Source organism: Numenius arquata, chromosome 1 (assembly GCF_964106895.1).
Source record: "Numenius arquata chromosome 1, bNumArq3.hap1.1, whole genome shotgun sequence".
NCBI lineage: Eukaryota > Metazoa > Chordata > Aves > Charadriiformes > Scolopacidae > Numenius > Numenius arquata.
This window is the reverse complement of record NC_133576.1, coordinates 76,818,129-76,832,668: the sequence shown is the minus strand read 5'-3', so window position 1 is coordinate 76,832,668 and position 14,540 is coordinate 76,818,129. Positions and strand designations below refer to the sequence as shown.

General features: G+C 42.7%; 1 protein-coding gene across 1 annotated transcript in view; it reads left to right on the top strand.

Annotated features, from left to right (window-relative positions):
• COL4A2 (collagen type IV alpha 2 chain) overlaps nucleotides 1-10,482 on the top strand; it is a 109,791-nt gene extending 99,309 nt beyond the window's left edge. Inside the window, exons 39-46 of the mRNA XM_074149615.1 lie at nucleotides 343-459; nucleotides 2,044-2,205; nucleotides 2,335-2,433; nucleotides 3,147-3,293; nucleotides 3,901-4,017; nucleotides 4,864-5,055; nucleotides 5,395-5,681; nucleotides 8,750-10,482. Coding sequence (XP_074005716.1) covers nucleotides 343-459; nucleotides 2,044-2,205; nucleotides 2,335-2,433; nucleotides 3,147-3,293; nucleotides 3,901-4,017; nucleotides 4,864-5,055; nucleotides 5,395-5,681; nucleotides 8,750-9,004 — 1,376 coding nt within the window. The 3' untranslated portion in view covers nucleotides 9,005-10,482. The remainder of the gene's footprint in view (nucleotides 1-342; nucleotides 460-2,043; nucleotides 2,206-2,334; nucleotides 2,434-3,146; nucleotides 3,294-3,900; nucleotides 4,018-4,863; nucleotides 5,056-5,394; nucleotides 5,682-8,749) is intronic.
• The last annotated feature ends 4,058 nt before the right edge of the window (nucleotides 10,483-14,540 follow it).

Below are 14,540 nucleotides of genomic sequence, written 5' to 3'. Positions count from 1 at the left end.
GAATAACAAAGCTGCTTTCTTGTCTGCTTTAATATACCTAGGATATTTTGAGTACCTCCTATCTTGAAATAATATTTTACCTGGCAAACACAAAATTATTAGCATTCCACACAGTGATATATAATTAGCTATCCAGAGAGCTTTGGCACAGAACTAGTATTTGGTTCTTTTAAGAAAAACCTCCACAACATCATCTGAAAAAATAAACTAAAAAATCAGTGGGAACTGCAGGTGTTTTCCATTATGAAAATCCCATTCTTTATATTTAGTCTAAGGTGAGTCCTTATAATTGCAACTGTGCATTTTCCTTGCAGTACTGATTATTTCTTCTCTTCCTTTCAGGAGTCCCAGGACCCTTTGGCATTCCTGGGCAGGAAGGATTTCCAGGGCCTCCTGGGATTTCAAATATATCAGGATATCCTGGTGATAAAGGCTCCCCGGGTCTAGACGGAGTGCCAGGTAATTCATGCCTTGTTCCCCTCAGACAACAATAAAAGATTAAGTACAAGGTTGTGCTCGCAGACAACAATAGAAGTTTAAGTACTGGGTTAGCAACAGCAGTCACTATTATTTCAGTCTTGATTCAGTAAAATATTCCTATTAAATGCAACACTAAAGTGCATGAATAATTGTTGGTCAGAACTAATGGTGCATAAGATAATAGGGACAGACCTCTTGAAAGCAAAAGGCAGTTCCTCTAGGTTGTCCTGATGGAAGGGTTTGATTTTCATGCAAATAACAGATTTAATCATCCAGAATTCTCTTAAAAACTTTCAGAAGCATTATGCTAATTTACTACTTTAAAATCTGAGGTCTGTGGCAGACGTGCAAATCTACAGAATGTTTTCTTCATCATTTACAAAATTTTCCTATGTGAAATTATCATGCAAAGTAAGTTACATTAGGAAGCACTAGCTTTTATTCTCTCTAAAAGCCCATGCTGTAAGTCAGCCTCTCTCACACATGTGAAAGGGCCGCTCTGCGTCTCTCTATATTTAAAGGCTGATATACCTGTTGTTTGTTGGACTGCACAGTCATTTCAAACTGTAGTGCCACTGTGAAGAGCTTGTAGCAGAAGCTGCAGGTATCCCACTGTCACCTTTATACGATGCATGGAAATTTTTATGTAAACTCAGCAAAAACTTAAAACAGGCAAACCAGCTGAAAAACAACAAAATACCTAAGTTTGCAAATTAGTTGGCCTAACTCTGCATACAGATTCCTACTCCTCAAGCAGTCATTGGATTAAAATATAAAAATAGAAGCAGTCAGGAGAGTTGGAACAGGAACACCATCTCCCAGCCAAAATGGTGAGACAGGAATGGCTTGCTCATAGCTTGCCACATGCATCTTGCATTCGTATCCACACGTGATCCAACTTCAACAGGCGGCATGAGAGATGTCCCTCTCAAAACCCGAGTTAAGTCTCTCTTTCCTCAGAAATAAGATCCAAATGTCTTCTTAGGCAGCAGAAGTAACTGAACAGAAAACTGCCAGGTTTAGCTTCAGGCAATATGTAATTCTGGAAAAAGAAGCTGTTCCCATAATTCCCAAGACAGCATGAAGTAGTTATTTGTATCCAGATGTTAAACTGAAGCACCAAGATACACGGAACAGTAAGTCCTTGGCTTATTTACCACCTGGCACTGAGTCAGGTACTCGCTGCTTTGATTTCTCCCTAGTTACTTGGAGAATTTAGGATTAAGCAGGAAGGCACCTACTGAAGTGGGTGTTTGCTGGGAAAGGAGTAGCTCACTGAGGGCTGTATCTCAGCAGGCCCCCCACTTCTGCTGAAATCTTGCTTGAGATGACACTGTGCTTTGTGGGAGCTTCATGCTCCAATTCCTCTACCACTGCCGCAGAAGGGTAATTCGAGCCCGAGAGCAGGAGCAGGAGAGCTGAATAAATCTATTGAGGAGCTATGCATTAGCTCCCTGCTTAAATTAAGGAAATAAAAACTGATGGGATACAATTAGATAGTAGTGCTGTGTGTACCCAGGTCTTAAGTATAAACAGATTACAACTTATATGCACTCTAAACAGGCTATCCAGGACTACAGGGGCAGCCTGGAATACCGGCTCCACCGGGAAGCAAAGGAGAAAGTGGACAAGCAGGTGTGAGTGGACAAACTGGCCCAAAAGGAAGTAGAGGTGACCCTGGATTAGAAGGGAGACCTGGCGTTCCTGGATACCCTGGACCAAAAGGTAAGGATGGGAAACACTGATCATGGCTGGGGGCAGGGGAACCTTCTATACCATTTTAATAATATGACATTTGCACTCATTTGATCTGTGTTGAAATGCAATAATGCCACATGTCATTTTGCATTAAAGGTCGCAAGGGTGAACAAGGTGTCATCGGCTTTATGGGCACCGTAGGCTTTCCAGGTGATCTGGGACCCATCGGACCCAAGGGGGACAGAGGAATGACGGGTGAGTAAGTGCAGTCAGATGCGCAACTCCTTTCTAAACCACTCGTTTTGCAACCATACAGAGCCTGATCTAACTGGCCCCTGCTTTGAGCAGAAGGTTGGGCTAGAGGATCTCCGGAGTCCTCTCCAACCTGCATGACTCTGTGTGAGCCCTTGCAAATTCCAGCAGACAGGTGCTTGAATATAATGTGGGTAGTCAACTTTTTGCATTTATGAATTTATTTTGTATGAGGTGCCAACTCCAAAATCAGAGCCACTTTCAGGGTTAAATAAAAAGAATAATTCCTGATCTGAATTAATCCTCCAGAGTAGACATACTGGATATTTAGAAATATCTTTTAAATCCTTCACTCCCATCTGCACCATCATATATTTGTGTCTCCAGAAGCCCACCAAAAGATGGTGCTGCACCTCAGAGAGCTGCTGTCTGTTTGGGGGGAGCTTCCCAGCTTCCTGTGTGATACATGAGGGAGCAGTAACATTATTCATTTCCTTCTGTTTATCTTTGGGCTGTCCAAGAGAAGACAATCCCCTACATGTTCCCCCACTATAATAAATATAGGTGTTACACCCAAGGTGGTGAGTTGCAGACCACAGTCCCTCTCTCACATGTGCAGCCAAGTGACAGCAACCTATCTGTGGATGAAAAGCACATTAAGGAAAATAGTGTTGCAGTTTTTTAATCAAACTATCTCATCTTGCTTCCCATCACAGGGTTTCAGGGCCCTCCAGGTTCTCCTGGGTTGCCCCCTCTTCCTCCAAGGCTGGTCGCTGAGCAAGGTTCACCAGGTCCCCGTGGAAATATAGGACCTCAAGGAAGCCCAGGAGATATGGGACCTCAGGGTCCACCAGGCGATCCAGGTAGGGATCGCACACATGGAGTGAAGGCTCAGTTCCCCTTAGCAGAACAAGGCCACAGATCACTGCTATAGCTCCCTTCTACTTTAAATTCTATACATCAGAAAGGAGAGTCAAATATTCATCCTTCAAAGCTAATGCTTGGCTTTCCTCCTAGCATTCAGAACATAAGCACAACAGGAGAAAACTTTGACAATACTCACGTAGCCAAAGCAACATCAGATATGGATCTCACTTAAATAAAGACTGAACGTCTTTGGTGGAACTGCACGCTTCCTTGTGGGCGTGCTGTCAACCCAGGGGAGGTAGTGTTAGTGATGCACGGACCCAATGCAGGGCATCTCTTGTTACTAGCTTCACCAGAGATGTGTGGTGGTAGCAAGAGTGAAAGATTAGGGTTGTGGGGCTCATGTAGCCTTGATCCCAGCAACCTTTTCCAATGAAGTCAGTGCTCTTTGCCCTAGCAAAAACCATAGGATCTTGCCTTTAGTGTAAATTGGTAAAGCTGGTGGATAGGACCAAACGTATGCAAGTAGAGCACGTGTTAACAAAGTGGGTGGCATGTTGATATCTCTGCAGTCATTGTGCTTATAACTGTTGTTGATGCAAGGTTTCAGAGGCTCACCTGGAGAGCCAGGACTCCAAGGCAGGGGTGGCATTCCAGCTCCTCCTGGGTCCAGAGGTGAACAAGGAGGAACAGGGTTTCAGGGTCCGGTGGGATTTGAAGGTAAGAGATGTCGCACAGCAATTCTTCCCTCTTTCCCCTTTCACTGCCAGAAATCCTTGTGTAGTTACTACAGCACTGGGATGGGGAGGAGGGGAAGAGAAAGTTTTTGTCTTCACAGCTTCTTCACAAGGCACAATTAGCTAACTTTTAACAGTTATCTTAAAGCATTATTTTCAGAATAAGTTTTGGTAGTTGTAGATGTCAGTCCACTCACATGAGTGAGTTTGTTTTGATCTGAGTGTACTTTTATATTGGTTTTCTCATAAGTATTTCAGCCTAGTGTTTTCCTAGCATGGAAACAAATAGTTGGGTAGGTGGTATTTGGACAGATGATGTTTAAGGGACTGTATATGTAAAAGAAATACCTGTGTCCTTATCCAATCAAAAAGCAGAATGATTACTATCTCAATTAGCTAAGTACACAGATAAAAAGGTTTTAAAACCTCTTTAAAGAGCACAGTTTTAACCATATGAAGCAAATGCAAGCAATTCAAAAACCGTTGGTTAATCTTGGACAAAGAAAAAGTTTTAAAGGGAAAATATGCTCATCTGTATTGTACAAAGTATACTAAAATTTATCAGAACTTTATATGTGGTTTTCCCTGGCTCTGACAGTGAAATACATCATCTTAGAAACCAGGGAGCCTGACCGAGAACCAATCTACTTCAAAAGCAACTGCTGTAATCCTAGAACTACAGCTCTTTTAGCAGTAACTCATCATAAGAAGAGGCATCATGCAATTGAGCTTTGTTTGCCAGCAGCTTAGCTGAAATATCAGCCAGCATCAGATCATTTGTGGGAACACAAACTAAGTTGTATCATTTCTTTTTCCCTGCTCTTCTAAGGTCAGCCAGGCCGCCCTGGTAGCCCCGGGCTCCCAGGCATGCCGGGTCGCAGCGTTAGCATGGGCTACCTGCTGGTGAAGCACAGCCAGTCCGATCAAGAGCCAATGTGCCCAGTTGGCATGAACAAACTCTGGAGTGGATACAGCCTACTGTACTTTGAAGGACAAGAGAAAGCACACAACCAGGATCTAGGTACGTGCTGGTATTGCTGGAAGCAGCCTCAGTTCCACCTCTCTAGCTGAAATAAAAAAAAAAAAAAAAAAAATTAGAGCTTAGAGAAAGCTGGGGCTTCAGCAAACAGGTTTAGGAAGAGAGAAGATAAAAACTGGATGTCTGCATTGAGTGCTCCTGAAAGAGCTGCTGCAAGTCATTAGTGTTGTTCAGGGGGACCTGTAAAGCCAGGGAAACACTCTGGACTGCAGGCTTTTACTGACACGTGCTTGGGAAGGAGCAGGAAACTGAAAACTTGCATTGTCTTCTGTGAGAATGATTGCCATCATTTCTTTTTTTCTTCTTCTTCTTTTTTAACAGGGCTGGCTGGCTCATGTTTGGCTCGTTTTAGTACTATGCCATTCCTCTACTGTAACCCTGGGGACATTTGTTATTATGCGAGTCGAAATGATAAATCCTACTGGCTCTCAACTACAGCACCTCTTCCAATGATGCCTGTGGCAGAAGACGACATTAAGCCGTATATCAGTCGCTGCTCAGTTTGTGAGGCCCCAGCTGTGGCAATTGCTGTCCACAGCCAAGAAGCTTCTATTCCTCACTGCCCTGAAGGCTGGCGCAGTTTGTGGATTGGATATTCCTTCCTTATGGTATTTGTTCTCCGGTGCAACATTTTGTGTGGCACTGGGTTTTAAGTTTGAGTCTTAAATACTAGGAAGGCTGTTCTGTTTTAGATCCAGCAACACCAAAACCATGCATCATACTGGGGAACCAGGGAACGACAAAACTAGTTTCTAGGAAGCAGAAGAGGAGAAACAAAATTTCTGTGAATTGCAGAGAAAATTGCCTCTTGTCAGAGCAGCATCTGGAGTCCTAACTTTATGTACAAAATAGTGCTTTGGAGCAGAACACAGGGACAGCTGTGGATTAGCAAATAAAGTTGCAGTGAAGTGTGATAGTAGCCTACAAAGCATTTTCAGAGCTAAAGATTGGGAGTTGCTTATGTACATCACTATTAAGAAGCTGATCTGGAAGAAAAAAGCCAAAACTTTTCCCCTTTTAGAAACTCAAAATCATTGGTACTTGGTAGAAGCCAGTGTCTTTCACCTAGAATGGAGACAGCCTCCTGTTGGTTTTAGATATAATCTTCAGTGTTGGATCCCTAATGGCAATGGGACCTGAGCTGTATATCCCATTGCTTGTAGGATCTCTTAGATCTTGTGACCTTGTCATCTTGTCATTAGGAAATAGGTCGCTAGGGAAGAGTTAGGCGTGCAGTGGAAGACCTGCTGAAGGGCCTGACCTTTTCTTGCAAGACCGTACATAGGAATCGTGTAAGCACTGGAGGGCTTAATGTGGCAAAGAGCAGATAGAATGTGCTAGTGAATGACCTGACATGCTCATTTTTCTGACTTGCTTGATATACATGAAAGTCCAAACCTGCAACAGTTTGTCCATGTTGTTAACTCATTAAAGACTAGACTGAATGCTGAAGTAAACAAGGTTGGGGGGAAAAAAAGAATAAGATTTCTCTGGCAGAAAACATCACAGAACAATAGTCAATCTTACCTGCAAACTATTTATTCATCAAGAGCCAAAAGCTTCACTTTTTCAGAAAGTAAGGTAAAAGGAACTCTGATAGTTTTCATTTAGTTACAGAAAAAATATTTCTGTGTTTATTAAAATTATTATTTAAAAATATTTCTCAAAAACAGTGTTTTGAGAAAAGACAGGTCAAATTTTTGACTAGCCCTATGTTTGACCTTTCTTTTACTTCTGTAAAAAGCCCTGATACCAATCTCATAGTTACTTCACAAGAATGCCAAGGATTAATTAAATGTTTGCAAAGCCTTGTGTAAACACTGAGCATTGTTAAGAGCAAAGTTGTCACCTTAGCAAGAATTTTTTTGCCAGGACAAAGTCTGCCAGCACCAAGGAACATACGGTGAGAAGTTCACGTTTTCCCAGCTAGCGTTCAGAGCAAATGAAGTGTTTCGTGTACACATTTTTGCTTCTCAGGCAACTGTGGAAGAAGTACAGCACACTTGTGGTTATCGCAGAGTACACACTGTTTTGCTTCCTTGGCTTAAATTTGTCACCTCCTTCCCTTGGGTAGGGCACAATCATGAAGGGAGTCATCATGGACTTCTGCCCAAACAGCCATACAAGTCAGTAAGATTTCACGTAGCAAAGGCCCTCCACTATCATGCATCCTATAAAGGTAAGGTACCATAAGCATTGCAGAAGGATAAAACGCTGTGGCCAATACCAGAAGAGTTATTATAGGCACTGAGTTGGAGCTTGTACACTGAGCACAGGAATGTCAGTGCTCGTCCTGAGTTTGTCAAGGGGGTCTGCTCCCAAGGCAGGTCTCAAATAGCACGTGCAGGTTTTATTAGCTGCTTTCCAGCTCCAACTGCAAAGGCCTCAAAGCTATTACTAGCTTATGCTGCTTCTTACCAGCTTTGTCCTTATAGAGAGATGCTAGAACGGTTTTGCTCCTGAACTACATAGCTTAGCAAATCTCGTGGGCTGCAGCTTTGGTGTTCGGATGGGGTTTTTGGGGGGGACAGGTACTTGTTGCTTTGGGGTGTTTTGGTTTTTTTTTTTTTTTAAATAAAAAACCACTATCTGAATCTCAGCAACATGTAACGCCAGCCAGATATCAAAGTCCTTTAGTCTGTTAAAAGGTGGCTACTTCTGTTACTCTTTTGTGTGAAGACAGTGGGCAAGGCTCTTGCAGCATAAACCAAGGCAGTTATGGCTTGTACTTTTATAATATGGTGTTTATTAAAACATAGGCAGGCAAACATACTCGATGTGCCCAGATTTCTCCCTACCTTTACAAAACTATTTAACAACTTTATTTTCCAGTTGCTTTCTTTTACATTGCAAATTCCTTCAGCTTTTAACAAAAAAAAAAAATAAAAAATTGATTAAACAGCCTCACTTAAAAATGCAGCTGTACAGCCCTTAAAGGGACAGAGAAAATACCTGTTTTGTTAGTGATGACTTTGATGGCAAAAAAGTAACATTCAGGACATTACCACCATATGCATCAAAGGTAATAGTCGAGTGGTGTAAAGAGGCATGATTTTGGTGCAATTTGCTGTCAAAGAATACACCATAGAGGGAACTAGTTATTTGTATGGAAGCTAATTTTGTTTCTGCAGTGCTCCTCATGTGTGATGCAGAGTAAGACAGACTTTAAAATTAGGGAAATTCAAGTTAGATGCATGGTGGGAAGTTCTTCTCAGTGAGGGCAATCAGAGGAACAGGTTGCCCAAAGAGGTTGTGGAAACTCCATCCTTAGAGGTATTAAAAACTCAACAGTGCCCTGGAGGAACCGAGGGCAACTTTGAAGTTGGTGCTGCTTTGAGCAGGGGACTGACTGAAGTGACCTCCAGCGGGCCCTTCCCACCTAAATGAGTCTCCAAGTGTAAGACTTCCAACAGTGAAAGCCTTAACTATAGAAAAGATGTTTGTCAAAGGATTTTAAAGTGACATCAACATATGAGCTACCTCCTTTGTCTAGCTAAAGCGCAGCCAAACTCTTAAGCCTTACAAAGTTTCAGGATTTACCAACTCTCTGCTCCAGAGATAAGAATTAGGAGCAATTCTAGTGGTGTTTTTTTTTTCTCTTTTCCCACACATCGTAAGTTTTTGACAGTATTGTCTGAGGTTGTACTCTGAACGCTGCCCTCCTTGTCTCCTTTAGCACACTGCTGCTGGTGATGAAGGTGGAGGACAGTCACTGGTTTCTCCTGGGAGCTGCCTGGAAGATTTCAGAGCGACTCCCTTCATCGAATGCAATGGTGCCCGCGGAACCTGTCACTACTTTGCAAATAAATACAGCTTCTGGCTCACTACAATCGACCAGCCTTTCCAAAGCAAGCCCTCGGCAGATACGCTCAAGGCAGGACTCATCCGAAGCCATATCAGCAGATGTCAAGTCTGTATGAAAAATTTATAGAAGCCTTTCACAGTATAAGGAACCTGCTTACCATGTAGTTCATATACAGTGGAACCTTCTACAATGGTTAGACATTTGAATAAATCATCTTGGTGCTTTTTTAACTTATTACCTCAAAAGCTGAATGGAAAGTTAATTTTTAAAAATGTCTGTAAAAGCAAATTAAGTGTAACACAAATTAAGTCTAACACACAGATCTAGTGCTGTGCTCTCCTACTATACAGTATATATTCACATTTTTTGCTAGTCTAACATGTCATTTGCCAAATGATACAGATACTTGCAGCTTTCAAACACCAAAAAACCTTCAATAATAAATGGTTACCTTGGTCAGATAGATACCCACTACATTTACTTTAAGAGAATATATGTATCTTTTCTATTAACTGTATTTGTCACAACAGTAAACACTAACAGCTGTCCAGTAAAAAATTAACACAAGGTGATCATAGTGCTCAACCCTTGCAAAATTTTGAAAACATACTCTGGAAATGGCTTATGTCCAGCACTGAAACCTAACTTTGGTGTCAGCGTTTTGTGCTTGGGCATTTCAAACACACCCACAACAATCATCTTTTTAGTGTATTTGTTTTTTTCAAGCCTCACCGTGCTTTAGCACTTAACCACTGGCGATAGCAGAGAAGCCCCCAGGCCTCCCAAAATGCGACTCTTCCTATTTTGATTAGGAGACTGTATAACAAAGATCAATGTTTTATTTTACAAGATTGATAACTTTTTTCTAGACATACCCCAGGCCAAAGGGTCATTAGAGGTCTCTTGCTCCACTGTGTTGTGGACATCCATCTGTATCACACTCCCCACGCAGCAGCATCACCATCGACTGGTTTTTACACTGCATTTTTTTTTTTCCCCTCTGAAACCAAGCCACTCAGCACAAACAGATTTTAACCATGTGCTCTTGGAGCAGCTGTCACACATAGCCTAGGTTTTGCAGGAGAGCCTGTTGCTCAATGTACATGACCTTCCAACACAGAACTTCCAGACCTGCCAGTTGTCTGCCTGAAGGCATGCTGTCCTGACAGCTGGGGACATGTGGCAATGGGGTGGCCACCAGCCTGACGTGCACACAGCCGTCCTTGCAAAAGCAAAGGGGAATGAAGCAAGGCATTTATTCAGCCCCATCTTTTTCCAAAGAGAACCAGGTTATTGCATGCCAGGCTTGATACATGGCCAGAATGACTAGCTCTTTCCTTCTGTAGAAAAAAGCAATTTAGCCCAAAGTTGTCTGTCACCACTGCAAGAGAGGGGGGCAAAAAAAAGGATCAGCTGCAAATGTCCTATTCACACACTCTGATTATATACCGGAATGCTTACAACTGAGATCAAAGAGACTTTTATAGCAATGAGTAGATTTTTCAACAGTTCGCCTCATTCCTGCTTCGGGTGCTTCTTGGCTTTTGTAATTACAATCCATCCTCACTGTATCATAAATAAAACCTGTTTTTTTCTACACCTTTATTTATTGATGATTTCCATTTTGTAAATGGTGTTTTTCTAGGCAATGCATGTGGACTGTTCTGTTGAATTACTTTGTTTGCACCTAAGAAATTCAAAAAGAACTACCAGAAAGCACCTCCCACTGAAATTCAAGCTCTTCAAACAGGAATCACACTTGTTTATTTCATGGCACTTAAAAAAGATCCAAGAGGGAAACTGTTTTTCGAAAATTGCTTGTTTAAGCTGAACTACTGAAATAGTATTTCGTCTGTTATTAGGAAGAACAATTTAAGCCAGTAAATTGCAATGTTGCAGATTAAAGCAACATATTATTCATGCTCTGCAATGTTCAGGAAACCAATATTAACCACACTTGACAAGTGTTACCTCCGCAAAAAAAAATATAAAGGATAAATTAAGTTAAAGTTCTTAGCTAGCACACTGTCTTACCTAGATTAGTTGTACATATAATTAGATATATTCATAAACAGAGAAATTACCTGAGCTTGAAATGAGCTCTCTGGCCATGCTGTAGCTCTGAAAGGCAGCTCCCAAACAAACTAATTACACTAGTATTTGCTTCAGCTAAATAAAATACTTAGAACTGAAAACACTGCAGTCACCATGAGGCAAATCTATGCCGTGTTTGCCAATTCTTTTAAATTTCACATGGCAGTAGCAAACACCCAAGAATCAGCAACTTGTCTCTTCCAGGTGTTGCTAGTCGTCGGTGGCCGTGGGATGATCACACAGGTATCACTTGTGATTTTTATAGCATGCAACTCTGGCAACGCAGCTCATGCAGCATTTTAAGAGAATTCAAGTGGAGGTTATAGAAATCTGTAAAAACAGATTACGTCAACAACAACAGCGAGCCGTTTGGATTTTCATGGCTAATACATTGCCTAATCTTTCTATGCAGCTTGGGGTTTTTTTGCATGCAAAACTTCAGCAGATAGGTCTTCCTCCAACAGTGGCTTTGCCTCCTAATTTTCTCTGACTCACATAAGCTGTTCTTAACAAGTTTGTTCAGCGCGGTATCAGCACAGCGTTAAGTTGAACCACAAAACCCCACAAGGTGCCATGAAGACTTGAACTTTTGTACTTTGTTTGTGTACATCATGTGCTTCAGGTCTGTGTACTCATATCCGTGTTTCTCCAAAGCCTGCGCAATCGCTGTTCGGGAAGGGGAGGGAGCTCCCGCACGCCAACACATGAAATACCTGCAGCAGCCAGAGGATTTCACCCAGTGAGCTCACCCACAGCACAGCAGGGAGGGCGGCTGGCTTACTCACACTGCCTCTCAGCTGGGCATTTACCCCTTCTCCTATGAAGACAGGCTTAGAGAGTTTGGGTTGTTCAGCCTGGAGAAGAGAAGGCTCCAGGAAGACCTTATTGTGGCTTTCAACACTTAAAGGGGGCTTGTAAGCAAGACAGAGAGAGACCTTTTATGAAGGGACAAGGGGCAGCAGTTTTAAACTGAGAGAGAGCAGAATTAGATTGGACAGGAGGAGGACATTTGTTATGATGGGGGTGGTGAGATACTGGAATAGGTTGCCCAGAGTTGTGGATGCCCCATCACCGGAATTGTTCAAGGACAGGCTGGGAAGAGCTTTGAAGAGCCTAATCTAGTGAGAGATGTCCATAGCCATGGCAGGGTGGTTGGGACTAGATCTTTGACGATTCCTTCCAGCCCAAACTATTCCACGATTCTGTGACCCCAGAACCCACTTCTAAGAAGTTATAATATTTTTTTTATGAGAAAAACTCAGCTACAGCAAAACAAAACAATCTTTTTACTGAACTATAGTGCTCCAGCCTCGGATGCAAAATCCGCAAGTGTTTTGCCTGGGTTTGACCAAATCAAATCTTTTGCCTCAAAGCGTGCTGTTTACTTCCTACACTTTCCTGTTAGAAAAGACACTGAAGCATAACATGCTGCTGAGCCTGGAGAACATAAACAACATTATATTCCCCTTCTGTAGGTAATAGTGCATCAGTATATCAGCACAGATATATTGAAGTCAACATAGTGACATCAGTTGACACCAATTATTTCCTCAGAGTGTATTGACCAGATCAGCTGAGTTTGTTCACAGTCTACCTGACTGGGCTTGTCCACGGTTACTGGAAATAGAAAATCTTCCAGGGATGGGGCATCCACAGCTTCTCTGGGCAACCTCTTCCAGCATCTCACCACCCTCACAGTAAAGAATTTCTCCCTAATATCTAATTTAAATCTCCCATCTTTTAGTTCAAAAATCGTTACCCCTCATTCTATCACTACACTCCCCAATAAAGACTCCCTCCCCATCTTACCTGTAGACGCTTTTTACTGGAAAGCTGCTATAAGGTCTCACTGGAGCCTTCTCTTCTCCAGGCTGAACAACCCCAGCTCTATCTGCCTGTCTTCATAGGAGAGGTGCATCACTGTGCCCATGACCCACAAGCAGAGAAGTTAAAACAAGCAGTGGTGCTTCCCACCACAACATGGGCAAGGGCATAACTAAGCCAAAGCAGGTGGCTCAACAGCTCTCCCTACTCCATGGACATCTGGGGGGTCCAGGCTCCTTTTGTGGCCCCCCAGGAGACTCAAAGCCTTGTTGGGGTTGTCAGGGCCTGACAGTGATGTTGGTCCTCCACCACCCTCAGTACCTGTGAGGGGCAGGATGGGGTCTTCCCAACCAGCCCAGCGTAGATCCTGCCATCTTTCCCTCCCCCTTGGGTCACAGCCATCACCTTGGGCACAGGTGGGCCTGTAGCTCACATTCACCCAGCATGGCCAACTTTTTTTTTTTTTTTTTTTTTTTTCCTGCTGTTCAAACACTTCACATAATCCAGCCAAACATAACTGGGAGAGAGAGGGGGAAGGACTACACTTGTAAAATGAGGTTCCCCCTCCAGGGCAGGGCAGGCAGAGAAGCCGGGTCTCCGCTTTCACCCACCATCGCTAGCCCTGGTGGGGAGAGGGTGCCTCCTTGGTCCTCTGGTCATGAACAAGACTGAGGCTGTTAGCCTGTTTGCCTCTTCCCACTCCTGAGGGAAGACCAGACACTAGCCTTGAACTCTGACAGGTTGGCAGGTGTAAAGCTGCAAACCCCTAATAAACCCAAAAGATGACAGCCCTTAAGCGTACAGAGGTTTTTCTCTCAAGCTGTTCTTCCGAACTATTTGTGTACTGTGCATAAACTTGAAAGCAAAAAATGAAGCTAATACTCTGCAGCAAGTTGCTCAGGAGGACATACTTTTGAAAAAAAAAAATGTTTTAAATATACTTAGTAATAATTTAATCCATTATTCATTTAGGACTTCTCTCCCTATGTATTAAACAACTATGATTTGGGTGGGACTAAGAAAGGCAACAACAAAGCATAAGAACAGCCAATGCTTTAGTTTTAGAAAATTAATCCAAAAGCACTCACAGGAAGATGAAGGAGTCCCCACACAACAACTTGCAGAACTGGAAACATCTGAGCTGCATCTTTGGGTTTTTTTTTTGCTTGGGGTTTTTTTTTGGGGGGGAGGGTTTGGCAGTGAGTGTGAGGTGTTTGTGGGGTTTTTTGTTGATTTTTTTTTTTTTTTTTAAAAAAACTAGCAGTTCTCAATGCGAGCTCCTGGGTCACTGCATGTGTTCTTTGTAACCGAGAGGGCTGGGAAGCTCTAGGAGCACTATTGAGTATTAGCCCCCCCTTTTTACTGCAGTCAGGAGAGGAACCACGCACCTCATTACTGCTCCTTTGTGAGCCTATTCCACAAAAGGCAGTTTCTCTTCCCTTCCTCCTGCATTAGCCAGTTTCACATCAGAAAATGCCAGCCCTCGCTTCCCTCCAGGTAGAAGGTAATGTCACGCATAGCTGCTAAAAAATCAAAGCTGCTAAAAAATCAAAGCTGCAGCTTTGCCCGAGCACAACAAAGGAGGAGTTCGGAGGAAGACAGAACACAGGTATCCAACATCACAGTATCATATAGGCACTATAAAGAGGTCTCTACAAAATGCAGACAAAATAGAAAACTGCTTTCCTCCCCCCAAAATCTTTGCTATCCACATTAAAAAAAAAGCTACAGGAGAAAAAAAATG